This window comes from Sebastes fasciatus, chromosome 17 (assembly GCF_043250625.1).
Source record: "Sebastes fasciatus isolate fSebFas1 chromosome 17, fSebFas1.pri, whole genome shotgun sequence".
Lineage (NCBI taxonomy): Eukaryota > Metazoa > Chordata > Actinopteri > Perciformes > Sebastidae > Sebastes > Sebastes fasciatus.
In genome coordinates this window covers 29098154-29118032 of record NC_133811.1, presented here as the reverse complement: position 1 = coordinate 29118032, position 19879 = coordinate 29098154, and the positions used below count along the sequence as shown (strand labels likewise).

The 19879-nt window shown below is 39.9% G+C and overlaps 1 protein-coding gene across 7 annotated transcripts in view; it reads left to right on the top strand.

The window, feature by feature from the left end:
* Positions 1 to 19879, top strand: part of LOC141753844 (collagen alpha-1(XIV) chain-like) — a 197972-nt gene that overhangs the window by 109320 nt on the left and 68773 nt on the right. For all 7 annotated transcript variants that reach the window (XM_074612443.1, XM_074612440.1, XM_074612439.1 and 4 more), the window contains 5 exons: positions 3725 to 3841; positions 9485 to 9634; positions 13260 to 13334; positions 17888 to 18027; positions 18967 to 19090. In XM_074612443.1, the coding sequence (XP_074468544.1) occupies positions 3725 to 3841; positions 9485 to 9634; positions 13260 to 13334; positions 17888 to 18027; positions 18967 to 19090 (606 nt within the window). The remainder of the gene's footprint in view (positions 1 to 3724; positions 3842 to 9484; positions 9635 to 13259; positions 13335 to 17887; positions 18028 to 18966; positions 19091 to 19879) is intronic.

Genomic DNA, 19879 nt, shown 5'->3' with positions numbered 1-19879 from the left:
ACGCTCCAAACTTATGCTACATTTTGGTGAGAAAAAACGGTCATTGCCATTTTCAAAGGGGTCCTTTGACCTCTGACCTCCAGATATGTGAATGAAATCGGGTTCTATGGGTACCCACGAGTCTCCCCTGATAAATGTCTGAAAAACTGTTTGAAAAAAAGTCTAAAAGTTGAAGTAAGTAAACCTAATGAATCCATTGGTAAAATTTTTTAAATAACGCTCCAAACTTGCGCTACATTTTGGCGAGGAAAAACTGTAATGGCCATTTTCAAAGGGGTCCGTTGACCTCTGACCTCCAGATATGTGAATGTAAATGGGTTCTATGGGTACCCACGAGTCTCCCCTTTACAGACATGCCCACTTTATGATAATCACATGCAGTTTGGGGCAAGTCATAGTCAAGTCAGCACACTGACACACTGACAGCTGTTGTTGCCTGTTGGGCTGCAGTTTGACATGTTATGATTGGAGCATATTTTTTATGCTAAATGCAGTACCTGTCATTGTTTTGTGTTGTTATTTGATTTAATATAATAAATATATACATACATTTGCACAAAGCAGCATATTTGCCCACTCCCATGTAAATGAGAGTATTGAATACTTGACAAATCTCCCTTTAAGGTACATTTTGAACAGATAAAAATTTGATTAATTTGCAATTAATCGTGATTAACTATGGACAATCATGCAACTAATCACGATTAAATATTCTAATCGATTGACAGCCCTATTTTATATGGAAATTAGCCCTCTACAACGGTCGCTTTGGCAAAGGTCCACATAAAAATGGCCGCTGCTCTGACCATCCTGCTACGTTGATTTGAATGGGAATGTCTGCTCCTTTTTTATTTCCATGAGTAAAACTGTTTCTCTAAGACACAATAAATTCTAAATATAGGATGAGTTAATTTCACTTTAACCGAAATAAATCAGCTCGCCACACACGACTTTAAACATCCCTCCTCTGGCAGAAAAATGACATCTTTGTCCACATCACGATGAGCTCTCATGAGACGGACTAATCCTGCTCTCAGATCATGTTGTTGTCGGTAACTTTAATTGTTTGGTTGGCATTTTCTAAAGCTGATCATTAATATACCTCGTTATCGCTCGTCTCCGTCCAACAATCTCCTTTAATCTAATGTGGGAAGCAGCCGGACACGTGCACACGTCAGAATCTTGATATCCACTTTTTAAACGGCAGCTTCACCTAATTACACCGCAGCCCTGCAATGAACTGTAGATGCAATCGATTTAAGTTATCTCACCGGCGATGTGGACACTTCCCGAGGCTCTCTGAGTGTCTGGCCCCGCTGGATCAATCAGTGCTCCTCAAGTACAATCATTTGAGTGGGAGCCTGGATTTCCCTCTCGCCGCATGATAATTAACCACTTCACCGCGGGCTGGCCTAGTGGTGAAATAGCTGTTCTTGAAACTGAAAGGTCTCCGGTTTGATCTCCATGACAGCCAAAGCGAACGACTAAAACCATGTGTCCTTTTTAGAAGTGTCCTTGAGCGGGACACCGACCCCTCCACCCTTTCATCCACTCCGGTTAAGAGCTCTCGATGCAATCGTCTGCTTAATGCCCGAACATGTCGAGTTTCCTTCGCCTGCATGACAATTAAGCACTTCTTGGTTGATTTGAAGGACAAGTTTGGGGGGTTGGGCAAAGAAAAAGAGAGGAGCAAGGAAGGAGACTGAACCTGAAGATGCTGATGAGGAGAGGAAGAAGAAAGATGATGAGAGATGGGTGGAGTTGAAAAGAGAGGTATGATGATATGAGGCCAGCGGGATCCCAGGAGGTGAATGAAGCCGCTGGACCGGTAGAGACGAGTGGACGGACGCTTCAGTGTCTCACAGCAGCTCAACGTCACAGTTGTTCAGGACAAAAAGGACTCCAGTTGTTCCTGTAACATCTGGCTATTATATTATTTATTTATTATTGGCATTTTAGCAACACTACACATCATATCTGCTGGGATTGAAAAGGTTAGGTCCAGAATGTTTAAATCATCAAGACTTGAATAATAAGCAGAAATATAGCTGGGTATTGTTTAAAAACATTACGATACCATTACCTATACCAGTTAGCTAGCTAATCGCCGCCGCACTGCACAACGCTTATACAGCAGTTATCGCTGATAACGCCATTCCTCGACCCGTGGTTGTGGGCCACGTAATCGCAGAACCATAATGGCCACCCTTCCGGTTCCCCCCAAGTTAAGTGTTAGCTCTGTCAGCACTTGTTGCTGCTGTTATCGCTGTAAGCGCCGTTAGCTGTTAGCCGTCGGCTCAGACGTGTTCAGAGCCATTCAGGCAGTCCCAGCTGTACGGGGTGTAGCTGACGCAGTAGTGAGTCTATCACACGTTGCAATAAATCCAATAACGCTCGCGGTGATTAGCTGCGAGCAAAACAGTCATCTTTTTCTAGATCTGGGCAGAAAAAGGACTGGAGAAGATTCCATTCTACTTGGTACTGGGTTGTTTTGGTCGATACCTTGAAGGTATCAAGTACTGATATCCAGCCCTTATGATATGATCTTTCTATGATCTTTCTGTTTAAAAAAAAGAAGCAAAACGAGGATGTGGACGGTGGGCAAGTAATATTATCGGTGTCTCCAGAACACTGTGTAACACCAGTAACACCGACTACTGCAGGAAGCCTAGTAGTTACAGTGTAATCCCATTACTGAAACTATTCCTGTGTATATTGTATCTCCCACCGTGCTGCTCAGATGCTGAATTAAGAATCCCGTTATGTCCTGTAATTAAATCACATGCAGAGATTTTTACATAAACACCACGCAGGGATACATTATGCATTCGTACACGGACTCCAAAATAATGCAGATTGGATATTTGGCTCAACTGGAGAACGCTCTGTTTTGGGAATGTAATGAATGTAAAATATACTGTCCATCACCAACTCACAGAAACATGCGTGCGTACGTCTCTCAAAACAAGTGAGGCTTTCAAAAGTCGGACGATGAAAGTGCACACATACCATCTGCATGAATAGAGAGAGTGTGGGTTTGTTTGACAGTGAAGTTACATTTCTCTGTCTGTAAATAACACGTCGGTGACCTCGAAGCCAACTGGCCGCACTCTTTAAAATCTGTCGTCTGGAAACACGACGGCGTGTGGTTTCCCAGATGTGAGCTCAGTTATATACAGTTTTGTTATTTTTTAAAAGCAGCTTACAAGAACTTTTTTTAGAGTTCAGAAGAAGTCTATTCTTTGTTTTTTACACTTCAGCGCTATTTTTGTCAGTCAAATGTGAGCAAAGAGGGTGCCTGTGATCCATTTATAACTGCATGGCACTTACATTGAGGGAGTCAGGGTGGAAATAAAATGGTCGTGTCCAGAAGGGAGCCCGCAAACCGCGAAATCTGATCTGAGATCTGCAAAAACTTGCAAAAACTCTCGCGAGACTCGCTCCCCGACGACCTGTCCTAACCTTAACTATTCAAGGTCAATGCCTAACCTTAACAATCAATACGCAGTAGTATTTATCATGCATAATCTGGTTTCTCTGTGTTCATTTAAACTCGGTATCCTGAATATGATCATAACCGGGATTGGGCTCATAAACGGTTGAATCATGTCCATGTAAACGCACATAGTTTTTGTGAATGCCGTGAAAGCTGCTGTCACATGCAGATACTGAAAAGGTGAGCTCCACTCCATAACTGACGTCTCTCTCTCTCTCCTTCCTGCAGTGTATCTGGGGGTGGTCAACATGAACACGTACCAGGTGAGGATGACCAGCTTTTGCGCCCAGTGGCAGCCTCAACGACACGCCAGCACCTACAGAGTGATGATCGAGTCTCTACTCAGTGAGTACAAGAACATCCAGCAGCGCGGTCTGTCACTACTTAAAGGACGGGTCCATTATATTTGTTTTTCTTGAGGTTTTTATATCATTCTGTAGCTTCTTAGTGGTCCTTATTTATTCAAATCTCATCATACATGGACGCCACGTTAGTTCAGATCAGAAAGTCATACAATAACACAAACTAACTAACCGATCGATGCAGCGGTAGACCAGCAGCTCCTCTGTTCTGAGAGGTAAAATTACTGTTTTTGTGAATGGAGTCTGGTGGCTTTGAAGAGAGCGATATAATAATAATAATAATAATACATTTTATTTAGTGCCGCCTTTCTGGACACCCAAGGACACCTAACATAACGGCTTCAGTCCCCCGTCAGAAAGGCGGTCTGATGGCGAGGTACACAGTACTATACTGTACTTTGTTATTGCCATCTATAGTGGTTATTTGCATAAAAACAAAATTCAAATGATTAGAAAAATAAATTACTTTAAAACATTGTTTTGGCATCAGTAGTTTTGATTATGTATTATTATAAGCTGCTTAGAGCTAGTGTTAGGAAGTTAAACAGGTCATAATTCTCTCTCTATTATCTATTTTATATTGATGTGAAAACATCTCCTTCAAAACAACTGGATATCTTCAAGTTTCTCAGCAAAAACTTAATTTTATGAGATGTTATTCGAACACATCATGATAGAATTTACCTTCGCCCATTCACCTTCATTGAATTTTTACTGAACAGAGCTTGAATGCACCATAATGTCACTCAGTGGAAAATGTCCGTTAACGTTAGTATCTCCGTTATTTAACCAATCGGGACTGTGCTGCCCACCGGCTGCTAACAGCTAACGTTACTAACTCTCCTCCTGCTGATTTAAACACGCCACTGCCAACAATTTACCCGCATTTGGCGGGTGCTAATTTCAGACCGTGAAACGTTCGCAAACACATTGGAGTTCACGTAGGTTCCCATAGGAATGAATGAACTTCTGTTTGACTCGCATACGTACTCAGAGTTATGTGGAAACGAGGCATATGAACTGATTGAGAATAGATTTAGGATCAAATCGTGACCCCGATAATCAAACTTGAATTGTGAGACACCCGAAGATTCACACCCCTACTTTTAATGCCTCTAAACTTGGTGCTACGCTATGCTAAACTAGACCTGCGTCTGCAGTGGACACACAGAGATAAAGCTAACATTTGTACTTCCCAAGATGTTGGAGGTTTCCTTTAAGAAAAGCCGTCTTACTGTCAACGTGTTATTGTTGTTTTTATTGTTTTTTTCATGGTCTACAGCTGCATAACTGTTTTTTTCCCTGAGATAATAAAGATCACCTTTATTTCGGGGGGGAGTTGTAAGCAAATGCAAATTACATTCATGCACACAAATATTCCCTCCTCTCCTGCCACATTACCGCCTCTGTGGAGTAGCTGGTGGATTTTAAACCGAGGCTGACAAGGTCATTAAACGTGACTGTGCACCGATAGACGGTGGTGATGCATAATACTGTATACGCAGCTGTGATTCTCCCCCGTCAGAAGTTCCCATCGGACTCCTACGCTGCATATCTGCGCTGGTAGAAGTTTGGGTTTCTCATGCATGCTTTCATCAGTGGGAGTTTCAGTATGCAGCGCAGAGAGACCGTCCACTTCTGTGAATCCCTAAGCAGCCGGAGATGACAAAGATATTGTTGTATCGCATCAGAGACGCGCTGACAGTCTTAAAGGTTTAGCTGTACAATCAGACACTGAGCCGCTCTGTGGACGAGGAAGGCTTACGGATCGCAGCCGGGCTGACATTTACATTTGCTGCATGAGGTAAAATACAGGGAAAAAAGACAAAAGGTCGGCATTATAGCTGCCAAGTGTGTTGGGATGAGATTTTCTTGTTACAGCGATGACGGTAATCACGCCTCGTTGTCTATTCTGAGAGCCTTTAAAGAGAAAGAAATGGAGAATTAGTTTCTCTGATGAACTCGTGGTTGCACCTGCAGCCTGTTCTCTGATTGTGAGACGACAACAAAAACAAAGGGAGTGTTTCTATTTGAAGTTCAGTGCGTGGGAGGATTGTGATAATGAAGTGAAATGAGGGCTGCTGTCTCTCTGCATGAGATACCGCTGACGTAAATGACAATCAGAGTTTCTGAACGTTACTTTTGAAATGTTTTCTACCCTGACCTCTGACCTCTGACCTCTGACCTCTCTGGTGAAGACAGTTGCTGTATTTTTATCTGCGAAGGAAAGAAAAGAAAGTCACATGTGGAATCTCGTAAGATGCATTTATAATTTATTTCTGTTGTTACTCTTGCTGATAGAAACAAGTGTCTCTTAACTCGACTCAGGTGATCTGATCATCGGAACGATCATACAAACAATCTGTCTACATAATAAAGCTATTATGTAATACATAAATATACAGATTTATTATCTCACTCATTTTTGGTGACTTAGTCAAAAGAGGACCTACACAAGCACAGGACATGCTAAAACCTACACTAGTCGTGTTTCTATTCAGTTGTCAAGCAAATTTTAAGCAAACTGTTGAAGAAATGTTAATGAGGTGCGTTTCCGTCCAGCTTTGTCTCCTAAAAATTACGTTCCAATACAAAACGGATCAGAAATTGCTTGTTAACAGCGACACCTGAGGCCGTTAAGTCAACGAAAGTCAGCGTCCTGTTGCTCGCGCTCACGCTTATTCTACATAGACATGAATGAGCATCGCTCAACACAGTGAGGCGACACACGTCAGCTAAAAGCACAATATCACTCTATATTTCAGCTGCTTGGCAGTAATGTTAGCTGACCAGACGAAGGTCTCTCCATGAATCACTGCTGATCCTAGTGTTGGCTTTTCCTGCCTCAGCCTCCCGACCGCGGCCGGAGGGAACGGGGGAGACGCCAGAGTTTTGGTCGGAGAAGATAACGTTTCTCTCTGCGGAGCCCCGTCACTTCACAAGACACGGGAAACCTCTGTTGGTCTGGAGGAGCTGCAGCAGTTATTTCTGCACAAACGTCCACTGAACATTCACTAGATATTCTCAGAGCTAAACTAACTCTTCTGCAGTGTGAAGTGTGCGCGCATGCACGTGAGAGTGGAGCGAAAGAGTGAGAACGAGCGCGGTGTGTGAGTGAAGGCAGGCAGAGGAGAAGAGGAGCAGAGTACAGCAGAGACTCCGGTCCTGGCGACCAAAGCTACGGTCTCCCCCGCGTCCTCCGACCGCGGCCAACACTGTTTAACAGACGAGCTTCACTAGATAGAACTTTGCGGTTTTGGTGCGTCCGTGTAGTTTGTGTTGGAGTCTGAGTCTCAACAGCGTAGCCACACGCGAGCGCGCATGGGACACCGACCCGCAATGATTTATACGTGTAAGAAGTTACAAACAGTTCCTTTAAAATAGAGTACTGTGGAGAGGTTTCACCTGTATTAATTGTATTATTATTAATTATTTAATATTATATATAATCAGTTATTATTGAAATACTGGATGTTGAAGGGAAAATTAAAGAGCCACTGCACAATCGTCTTTTATCAGCCCGTTAGAAACTTTAACCCTGTCTTCAATTACCTCCAGCGTCTTTATTAAAATCTTTATGAAATTCTATTTTTCTTAGATTAACTTTGATGTATTCATCTCCTACTTCAGCTGTCAAAAATGACTCTGCACCAAAGTCACCTCCATAAAACAGCCTCTCAATTATTGAAGTAATTTCCTCGGTTCTGATTCCCAGCAGCCACCGGGCTCAGCGCCGACAGAAATAATTGAGTATTTTCCCCATATTGTTTTGAAAGTGATAACACACTCCAACACACCAAAATAACATCAAACAACAGATGGCGTGGCCCCGATTCGATCGCACACGTCCGCCATTCAGTCGCCACCTCAAAGGTAAGATTGACTTTTAATACAGCCGTCATCCACCAAATGGAAGGAAGTAATGGCTGTTATTCATCACCTTCAGGCCTCCAGCAACAACACTGGCGTCATTAACGTCACATAAAAGGCACATATTGTCGCAGCTCCCCTGTGTTTCTTCAGGGAGCTCCGCGGTATTGGTTTTCTCAACACATAATGGAGCTAAATGAGGATTTATGTTTTCACAGCTGGTAAATAATTACCAGAGAAATGTGTCCACTGCAGGAGACATGATGTGAAGTTGTTCTATTTTTGGTGTGGATGGGTGGCGATAAAGACGGAGGTACAAGAGATCAATAAGGAATAAAGACATTGGAGTATTTCATTGGCAGCTGTAGAGAAATTTAACGACATGGTACAGCGTCGTCAGATTGGTCGCCCTCACAGCTTCCAACTTTCATCAAGTTGACTAAAAGACAACATGTTTGCAAATATATTATATAATACTCTGCAGCTTTTTCTCCTAAATTTACCACTTTAATCTCAGAGAATATCAAAGTTGTTTTTCCCTCGTAAATTTGTAACTTTATAATCTAGTAAATATGTGATTTTCTTTTCTGGTAAATTTGTGACTTTATAATCTAGTAAATTTGTGATTTTTTTCTCGTAAATTTGTCCACTTTAATCTCTGAGAATATTCAAGTTTTTTTTATAATAAATTTATGCCTATAAAATCGCACAAATTCGATTTTTTTTGGCAGATATTTGCAACTCAGAAAATATCTCCCTTTTTGGTCTTGCAAATTTACAATTTTATAATCTCATAAATTTGTGATTTTTTTCACCTGTTCCCATTTTGCAGCAGTAATAATAATCTCAGAGAATATCCAAGGTTTTTTCTCTTAAATTACGACTATAATCTCGTAAATTCAGAGTTTTTTCTCTGAATTTGCCACTTTAATCTCTGAGAATATCTACGTTTTTTTGTTGTAAATTTGCAACTTTATAATCTCCTCAATTTGTGATTTTCTGTCTCGTAAATTTGGCAATTTAATCTCTGAGAATATCCAATTTTTTCGGTCTTGTAAATTTACAACATTATAAACTCATAAACTCGTTAATTTGTGAGTTTTTTTTAGCATTTAGTTTTGTAGCTGTTGAACACACCTGTGCAGTATTAGAATAAGTCTATTTGGATGTTGTTTTTTATTGTTAGTTTTTATTATGAGCTATAATAATTGACTTGGGACGGTGCTGCAGCTCTTTAACTCATTAAAATGTTCCAGCTGCCCTCTGTGATGAAGTTCTGTGAATACGTTGTGTTTTTGTAGGTTTTTCTTAGAAATATATTTGACAGGTTGCCAGTAGGCCGCCAGCGTTAAGTGAACAAAAACAACAAACACATGTTGATTATTTCAGTAATTGGATTTGGTTCGTCGTTTATTCCTGAACGTAAAAAGTTTAATTTTATTCAGTTTTATTTGGGCAGAAAAACAAACGTAGCTGCTGACATAAAGAAAACAGTCCTGAGGGACGTTTGAAATGTGTCGCTCTGAAAGAGAAAAGTGAAGTGAGTGAGTCAGTAAATGGTTCTTCGCTTAAATCATCATTATCATCATTATAACACACATCAAGAATATACAGAGGAATTTAAACAACAATCTTTCTAAGAGGGAGGACGTCTTTATGACTCATAATTGTTTGTCAGCTCGATTTGATTCTGTTGTGTTGATGAAATGAGTGTCTGCTGAATGATAACGAGGTGATGTCTGTATTTCTACTGCAGATGGTCAGAAGCAGGAGACGAAGCTGAGCGGAGGAAGCAACAGACACTGTTTCAACAACCTGAAGGCCAACACGCAGTACAAGATGAGCGTATACGCTCAGATGCAGGACGGGACTGAAGGGCCTGCAGTCACTGTTACTGAGAAAACACGTGAGTAGATACCCAGACGGTCACACCGGACACCTTCACACACTGACAGAAACAATGACACATTACATTACTTTAATCTCAGAGAACATCCAAGGTTTTTTTCTCATAAAGTTACAACTTTATAATCTCGTAAATTTGGCAAAAAGAAAAAATATTCTCGGAGATTAACTCCGACAATATCTTTTCTTTTCCTCTTAAATTTACGACTATAATCTCATAAATTTGTGATTTTATTTCTTGTAGATTTGCCATTTTAATGTCAGAGAATATCCAAGTTTATTCCTCGTACATTTATAACTTTATAATCTTTAAAATTTTTGTTTTTTTCTCGTAAATTTGCCATGCTAATCTCGGAGAATATCCAAGGTTTTTTTCTCATAAAGTTACAACTTTATAATCTCGTAAATTTGGCAAAAAGAAAAAATATTCTCGGAGATTAACTCCGAGAATATCTTTTCTTTTCCTCTTAAATTTACGACTATAATCTCATAAATTTGTGATTTTATTTCTTGTAGATTTGCCATTTTAATGTCAGAGAATATCCAAGTTTATTCCTCGTACATTTATAACTTTATAATCTTTAAAATTTTTGTTTTTTTCTCGTAAATTTGCCATGCTAATCTCGGAGAATATCCAAGGTTTTTTTCTCATAAAGTTACAACTTTATAATCTCGTAAATTTGGCAAAAAGAAAAAATATTCTCGGAGATTAACTCCGAGAATATCTTTTCTTTTCCTCTTAAATTTACGACTATAATCTCATAAATTTGTGATTTTATTTCTTGTAGATTTGCCATTTTAATGTCAGAGAATATCCAAGTTTATTCCTCGTACATTTATAACTTTATAATCTTTAAAAAAAAAAAAATGTTCTCGTAAATTTGCCATGCTAATCTCGGAGAATATCCAAGTTTATTTTCTCGTAAATTTACGATTTCATAATCTCATAAATTTGTGATTTTTTTCTGGTAGATTTGCCATTTTAATCTCAGAGAATATCCAAGTTTATTTCTCGTAAATTTACGACTTTATAATTTCGCAAATTTGTGTTTTTTTCTTGGAAATTTGCCACTTAAATCACAGAGGATATCCAAGTTTTTTCTCGTAAATTATGACTTTAATCTTGGAAATTCAGAGTTTTTTTCTTGGAATATTAACCCCCTTACCAGGTTCCTCAATTATTATTATTAACTACAATGGCCATAAGTGCCAAAGTAGCCTAAGTAGGACATTCATAACCGTAAAAAGATCATTTTTAACTGTAAGATTTAAATCCAGAAACACCTGAGAATTGCTTCAGCTTGGAATTAAATGTGTCTGACTAATCAGCAAAAGCAAAACACTGAACACTGTATACAATAACATATATAACAAGGTGTTGTTGAAGTAAAATGAAGCATCTTTCTCTCTTTGTATTTATTCAGAAATTCCCTCAGTTGTTTAGCAGAAACAGCTAATGCACATAAACGCACCACGTTTGTCTCTCAAGTGAGGCTGTAACACTCAAGCACACTCATACATCCACCACTGACACATCAAGTACTTTACCTCCTTCATACGATGTCCCAAACTCCCATTTAAATGTGCCCATGCGTGTGTCATAATAACAATATAGCAGAAAACACACATGCTCGACAAACACACTCGTACAGAAAACTGCTGTCAGCTGTCATTGTGTATGAAAGAAGCCCACTACAGGCTGGGAGGACGATCATGTCATTTTAACATAAAGCTTCTTTTATCCTCGTGGGAGCGTCGAGAGCCGAGTCGTCTTCCTTCCTTTCAGAATGAGCCGTTTGTTCTGCACCGGCAGCCCCAAACACTAATCAAGACCCACTGTCTGGGGGGGAGGGAGGAGGGAGGGACGGCGTGTTTTCTGTTTCATTTTCAATTCGACGCGTACGTCAGCAACGCGTGGAGGAAATTTCTTCAAATTCGGCATTCACATCAACATCTTGGTTTTTGGCCATCTCCATCTTGTTTTTTTGGGAACCAGAAGTGACACGAGAGAGTGGAGCTAAGTACAAGTACCAGTAGCACAGCAGTCCGCGAAATAGTCATGAAATTTAATGTACTGATTCGTGTACATAGACAAGAATTTCAATTTTTTTTTCGAAATCAATTTGTTTGTAATAAACGTAATTGTGAAGCAGGAAGTATAAAGAGCAGTGAACGCCGTGTAGGGAGGAGGTCGGGGTGAATCGATGGGTCTAAAACCACAGGACCTTCACCCAGGAGACCGGTGTACGTGTCCCGTGTGAAACCGGAAGTCAAAGTTGATTTATTTGTCACGTAATTTCCGTATCTAAGTTTCAGCACTTCCGGTGTTATTTAAACCTAAATTGTGATCTTTTCCTCAACCTTACAAAGTAGTTTTGTTGCCTAAGCCTAACCAAGTCAATCTATTCCTAAGCCTAACTAAGTAGTGTTATTTTGAATAGACTGGAGCGGAAATTGAAAAAGTTCGTTGTTGTAAGTCGTGCTGAGCGTCACGAAAAAAAGACTGTATTGGTATTTAATAATCACCACACCCGCTGATCTCTATTTACCGTCACCCAGCCGTTTTGCACGTTTTGCTGCAGTTGGTTGCAATCTGCAACCACACCGCTATAAGCCACCAAATGCTACACACTGTACCTTTAAAGATGTTACGTGATCTTTCTTCAGCTCTTTGTTTCGGTGCACATCAGTTTGCAGAGACTTGAAACTTTGCTTCCAGCATCCGACCAACTGAGCGTAACATTCTAGTTCAGTTAGTCAGAGTTATTATGTTTCTGCATGTATCTGAAGGTGTCGATTGATTTGTAAACGCTGCGTTGTATTTGCTAGACAATTATAATGAATGCTTGACAAAAATTATAGCAGGCATAATGTTTCCTGAGATGGATTACCTTTCAGGAGCACATTTAAAAGGCTCTGCAGGTTCATACCTGTAGCATACTGAAATGAATGAAGTCAGGACAAAACAAAAGGGAGGAGAGGCTCGAGAAGTGAAAGCAAGAAAAAAAAGAGATAACCACAGAGATAAAAGAAAGGAAAGAATAAAGACAGAAAGCAGGTATTCATAAGCTTGAAGCTGCTCCCCTCCGTCCTGTATAGTACTGTAGCTCTGCAGAGAGCCTCCACGGTGATTTATTGCTTTGTTTTGATGCAAATGAAAGCCAGAGACTTTTCTCCAAATGACTCCTCCAATCGCTGCAGGCAGCCGCTACTGAACGCTCCCCACCTGCCATCACAAGTAATTCACAGCCTCAGGTAGCTGATTTACTGCCCAAACAGCACTGAGTGAGTAAACTGGCTGTTTGTGTGTGTGTTTGGGAGGTAAGAGTAAAGGTAAGGAGTTGAAAGTAGAGACAGTTGGAGTTTGATTTAGATGGCGGCCGACGCTGTGATCAATCTACCAGATTATACAGGAGCTGAAATCACAGAGCTGAACGTGGTTATTTTACACATTCTATACGTTAGATGTGAGACTCCGTGGGCCGTCTGAGGCTCTGGGCTCTCGGCTCTCCAGATGTTTTAGAGGGGAAACTTAATTTCAGGGTGGTGATTGTTTTACGATGAATGTGGTCATGATTGCAGGTTTACACATCTTCATGTGCGACTCGTTTATTCTCTCCACGCAGTACCCGTCCCGACCCCGGCACCGACCAAGCCCCCCACCACCACGCCGCTACCCACAATCCCCCCTGCCAAGGAAGGTAACAGCTGATTTTTATACTGTTTATTATTGTTGATTGTTAATTTCCTGATGTTGATGTATTGACTTTAATGATCTGTTTGTTTCATATTTATATTTATTTGCAGTGTGACGTCACTTTGTTTCAGGAATAAACTGCAGCCGAAATTACCAAAGTACATTTGATGAAGTACTTAAGTACAGTTTTGATGTCATTATATTTGAGTATTTTATTTTATATTACTTTAAACTTCTACTCCACTACACCCTCTTATTCAATTAGTCAAATAATCGTCCGTTTTGGTCTTTAGTTGACTAAGAACACTTCATAATAACCATAATTTTTGGTAATGAATAATCATCAAACATTCATAAATGGTAAATTTGTAGTTAATTAAACTTATTTAATAGTTATTTTTACTGTTGACAAACAATACAATTATAATTAATAATGTATATGAATTAATATTAATGCTATAATTGATTGTTGCACATACACATTATAACATTTTATATACTATATATTTAAGTATTTGTTAATGATTAAGATATTACTTGTAAACCTTAAAGAAATTATTTGTAAAATATTTTTAATCGTTACATAGATAGATATTAGTAACACTTTGTTAATGGTTAATAACTGGTTTATTAAGCGTCTATAAACATTATTTGGATAAAGTTGCAACTGATTATTATATCATCTTGTTAAATGATTAATAGATACTTTGTGAAACATCTATAAACATTATTTAGATAGATACTTAATAGTTTGTTAATGGTTAATAATTGATTTCTGGTCCATCTGTCTATGTAATGTTTAGAAATGTTTTACAAACGATTTCTTAAAGATTTACAAATAATTTGGTAATTATTAACAAATATTTAATATGACATATAAAATCGTATAATGTTTACATTAGCACAAAGCTTTAGCTTGTTCAACACGCCCACATGACAATTAGAGAGTTCTTTGTTAAACATAAAAACTGATTACTGTCGTCTAAAGAAGTCAAACTTTTTATCTGAATGCGTTCTTTCCTTTCCTTTTCCTTTCTTCTCTCACTGACAGAGAAACTAAGTTTAGCTCGCTGTCTGCCCACATTTCATCTTATATAAATCACAATGTGACATGTCAGTTGCTATATGAAGAGCTTGAGGTGTGTGCACATGTGAGGACGACCGTTTAGTGTCAGTCAACACTCACACTGTATGAGTAAATAAGCTTTAACTGCTCTCCTCCCACACACACACACACACTAAATTATGGCATATAAAAACAGGCTCATATATAGATCTATATTTATATATGTGTGAAGAACGGTAGGGATCATTTTCAGTTCAAATGATCTCACACATACAGTAGATGACATAGAATTACAGAGATAAATCTTCACCAGAGGGGTAATTTAAAATAAATGTAAAACTGAGCATCTCCACAAAAATCTAATTCACGTTCTTCACACATCTGTCACCACAGAATCAACATTTTAAAACACTGCATCACTGTTACAGTAAACAAAACACATCATCAGTGTACAGTACACGTCTTATTTTAATATTTAAATTCATCATTTTCAATCACCCTGTAAGAGAAGAAGTCCTTTCTTTAAATGATGGAAACTTATTGTTCATAAGATATTTTAGTTTTATGAAGGAAGGTGAAACTGCCCAATAAACATGTAACAAATTGGACATGTTGGACATGAAGTCCTTAAAGGGATAGTTCAGATGTTTTTTTCAGTGTGGTTGTGGTACTTCTCTATAGTCAGTGTATTACCTACCTAGGAGTACCAGCACGGGAGTAAAGTAATGTCCTGCTGTGGACGGGGGCAGCAGCAAAATGTGTTTTAGACATCTAAAAAGATTTAATTCATTTTTAAGTGTACGCTATATTTAGAATATTTTCACCACTTTACCTTGACATCAGACAGCCCTTTCTGACAGGGAACTGAATCCGTTATCTACGCTCTTCTTCAAAGCCGCCAGACTCCAATGAAAAAAAACAGTAATTTTGCCTCGAAGAACACGAGAGTTGCTGGTCTACTGCTGCATCGATCGGTTAGTTTGTTTGCGTTATTGTGTGACTTTAGTGAATCTGAACTAACCAAAGTCACACAATAACACAAACAAACTAACCGGTCGAGGCAGCGGTAGACCAGCAATTTCTGTAAAATATTACTGTTTTTGCCAACGGAGTCTGGTGGCTTTGACGAGAACATAGAGAACTAAGCTTCAGTTCCCCGTCAGAAAGGGCTGTCTGACGGCGACGTAAAGCTGTGAAAATATTCTAAATATAGCGTACAATGTTATCAGCCGATTAAATAGGCCTTATCAAGGGTTATCAGCCTCATAGATATGGGTGAGTAGGGGCCTGCTACACCTAGTAGTAAGTTCAAAAGGCCGTTATCATCTATACACATGGTTTATCACCGATACGAATACAAGACAAGGTTAGGCGGCGACCCTTAGTGGCTGTAGTAATTAAGAGGAAGTCATCTTAACTTAACTTAGCTTCCGTACGTAAGTAACAAATGTACCTATTTTAAAACCAAACTAGGATCTTCTGCATGTTTGAGTTAAAATGTTTTCTAGTTTGAATATATTACAGCCTCAAAACTTTGTTAACATTAGTGTGCAGTATGTGGCTGAGACACAGTGAAGTCTCCTTTTCTCTGAAGATGTATGTGGATACTCCAATGAACTGTAATTATGTAGTATGAGATTAGATTTTAAGTTATTAATCCTTAATCCTCAATCCCTCTTTGTCTCATGTTTACCAGCAAATGGAGAGTTACGAGGTTGCAGCATGGTTGCAGACTTAATGCAGCTGAAATTAAGTAACTTAAAATAAATCTATATCAGCACTTCTCCCCCTCAGAACACCGGATCAATGCAAGCCGCAGGCTGGGCTTTTATTGTGAAAGAGAATCAGTTTATTAAGTAAATGTGTGCAGTAAACAAAGAGCAGATTAAAGCTGCAGATCAATCCGGCAGCGGCTTGACCCTTAAATGTGATTTTATTAGAGGAGAGCAGGAAATGATTGGTGAAGAACGACGGAGGCAACTTTTAATGAGTTTAACGTATTTACAAGTTGAGACCTTTTTTTAATCGAATCAATCAAAAAGTTTATTTCACTCTGAAGCGGATTTTCTTCCTGAGTCGTCATCTGCCAAAATCAAGTCAAAGATGGTTTATTTGAACGGTGATAAAACACAAACGAAAGCAAAGTTATAGAATAAGAAAAACAACGACAAGAAACAAAGAAAGCAGAGAAATGAATGGATATTTTTGAGGGGTTAGGAGCCACCTTTAAATCGCCCTCCAGCAAACGAAACAAAAAGGAAGTTGACCAAATATAACAAAAATATTAAAGTATTTCTCTACAGTTCAGACTCATCATATCAAGTTATTTAATAAATAAGAACAAATATATTCACATTAATGAAGATTTTACAACAATCAGAGAGACATGAGACCATAAGGAAAATAGATCTGAGTGTTCAAACAACACGTTCGGCATCGGAGACCGACGCTCTAGGTACCCCTCTTGCGTTACTTTTGGACAAACCAGGGACGGCGTGTCAATATGCGCTCGTTACATGCATAGTGTCGTTTCAAAATAAACTTCTGTTTTCACAGGAAGTCATGTTTAGGGGCAGTTCACACGCTGCCTTTTTTTGCACCCTCAAATCCAAGCGCATCGTTCCCAAGAGCCTATTTTTCAGGGCGCGATGGCTGCACCCCGACATGAACACAGTTCAACTTTTGGAACGCCGTAGCATCAGTCTACAGTAAATATATGGAGAAGTTAATCATTTTTAGTGCAGGGCTACCCAGAGTTTTATGATCTGTCTCACGGACTATTTTACTGGCTTCACCCTTTCTGACCGATAACGTCACAACATCCGGTTGAAAGGTCGACCGCTAGACTGACACATGGAGCAGTAAAGCTACTGTGACGGATTGACGGTGCTGGAAATCCATTTATCTTTGTTTTTCCTTTGTTTAGTTCATTCAGTGAGGCTTTTACTGCTAAATTACCTCAACATTATTATCGTCATTGCAGCATGCAGGTTTTGGTTGCTTAGTAACGGAAGGCGTGTCAGGAGCACAACCTCCCAAACACCTTGGATAAAAGGATGAAAGCTGCACGGCTGGCGTGTTCTGCATGTTTTAGAAGAACCACTTAGTTAGGGTTAGGAAATGGTTGTTGTTGACGTTAACTTCACTGACAAGCAACTCACGGGACTGACGACACCAAGTCACGTGACTAACCACTGACATGACAACTTGCAGTTTCACACAGGACTTTAACAGCGGTCTCCTGGTTGAAAGTCTTGTGTTTGTTTGACCCGTCCACCTCTCCTCCCTCCTGCCCTGAACGGACTCTCACGCTATCAATACTACGTCACATTACTCCGACTGTCTCATCTGCATCCTCCTCTATCTCCACCCCTATATTTTGTTTACATCCATCCTCCATCTCTTCTGTCCTCGTTTTATCTTTTCATCCTTGTCGAAAAAGCAAAAAAACTAAACAAACAAAAACGTTCACCCTCTTCCTCTTTGTCCAGTCTGTAAGGCGGCCAAAGCGGACCTGGTCTTCCTGGTTGACGGTTCCTGGAGTATCGGTGATGAAAACTTCCTGAAGATCATCCGCTTCCTGTACAGCACCACCGGAGCTCTGGACCAGATCGGCCCGGATGGCACACAGGTACCACAAACGATGTTGTTGTGGATCTTGCTTTCTCTTATTAAGCATTCTTGAAACGGAAATGTAGGTAAAAAGGTGACATCTGTTATATCCTAAACACCTGGTGTTGTGGCAGCTCTCCATCCGCGCTGTTTGATTGACAGAAATACTACAAAAAAATAACATAAAATGCCTCTGAACAACCAGAGATGAAGACTTGGAGCTCTGTTTTCTTTGGGGAAACATGACAAAAGCTGCACTTTGCCAGTTAAATGGTGAATCACAGCAGCTTTTTCATGCTTGTCTCTGTTCTGTATAAAGTGATGACTTGTTGTGCTGGCAGGAGAGACAGAGCAAAGAAAGAGAGCATCAATGGTAATCCACTGAGAACTGCTATGTTGGTGTCAGTATTGACTGCACCCGCCGCTCCTGTGTAGAGCAATATTTATTTATATTAAAGCTGTCAATCGATTAAAATAGCTAATCGTGATTGATCCCAAATTAATCGCACATGTTTTATCTGTTCAAAATGTTCCTTAAAGGGAGATTTGTCAAGTATTTAATACTCTTATCATCATGGGAGTGGACAAATATGCTGCTTTATCCAAATTAATGTATATATCTATTATTGGAAATTAATAAACAACACAAAACAATGACAGATATTGTCCAGAAACCCTCACAGGTACTGCATTTAGCATAAAAACACTGCATGTGATATCATAGTGGGCATGTCTGTAAAGGGGAGACTCATGGGTATCCATAGAGCCCATTTTCATTCACATATCTGGAGGTCAGAGGTCAAGGGACCCCTTATTTAACCTCCTTCCCGACAAGCTAGTACGACATGGTTGGTACCGATGGATTCATTAGGTTTTCTAGTTTCATATGATGCCAGGTTATTATCGCGTTTACTTTGTCTGCCCTACTGATTAGTAATGTTCCTTTGTTATCTGACAGGTGGCCATCGCTCAGTTCAGCGACGACGCCCGGACCGAGTTCAAACTGAACTCGTACGGCGACAAGGAGCGACTGCTGGACGCCATCAACGGGATCTCCTACAAGGGAGGAAACACCAAGACGGGTGAGCGTGCAGCAGAGGAAGACAAATACACAACGTAATGAGGAGAGCTGTGAACCGTTTCTGTGGTAGGACTGCTCCTCAGTTACTGAACGGAGGATGAATTTTATTATTGCAGTCTGGTAGAGTTTCAGGAAACACACGAGAGAGCAGTCGGGATGTGTAAATCCAGCTTTTCTCCCAGAAGAAATCAATGTGTGAGACGAAGCAACAGTCTAACGTGTGCACACACACACACACACACACACACACACACACACACACACACACACACACACACACACAGCTTCCTATAACACTATTATCAATACTTATTTAGCAGCAGGCAACCACACAGACAATTACATCTGTGTGCTCTTGTGTCAATATGCGAGTCAAACATTTACACTTTCCTGCCCTCGTGAACGTCTTCATGAATACATTCATGTAAAACAAATAAGAAGGTGTTTGCATTAATGCCTACAACCTAGTGTGTGCGTGTATAAGATGCACGGAGGCCTGTATTTCTTGAGTGTGTGTAATGAGAGGAGGTCTGTGGGGGAAGCAGGGAGAGTCATTAATCAGAGTCAGTTTCTCAGGTTTGTCACTGCTGTGGAGGAATTCTCCCTCTGCTAATGTCACACTGTCAAACACCAATCCAGTCCCGGTTTGGGGAGTTTAAGAGCACTCAATCAGCTGCAATTAAGACTCCCTCTCCCAGTGTTCCCACAGGCCTGGACAGGATTTGATTACTGGCTCTATTGGACGGGCCTGGTGCTACTTGAGGCCTTTATTGAAATGTAATAACCATGC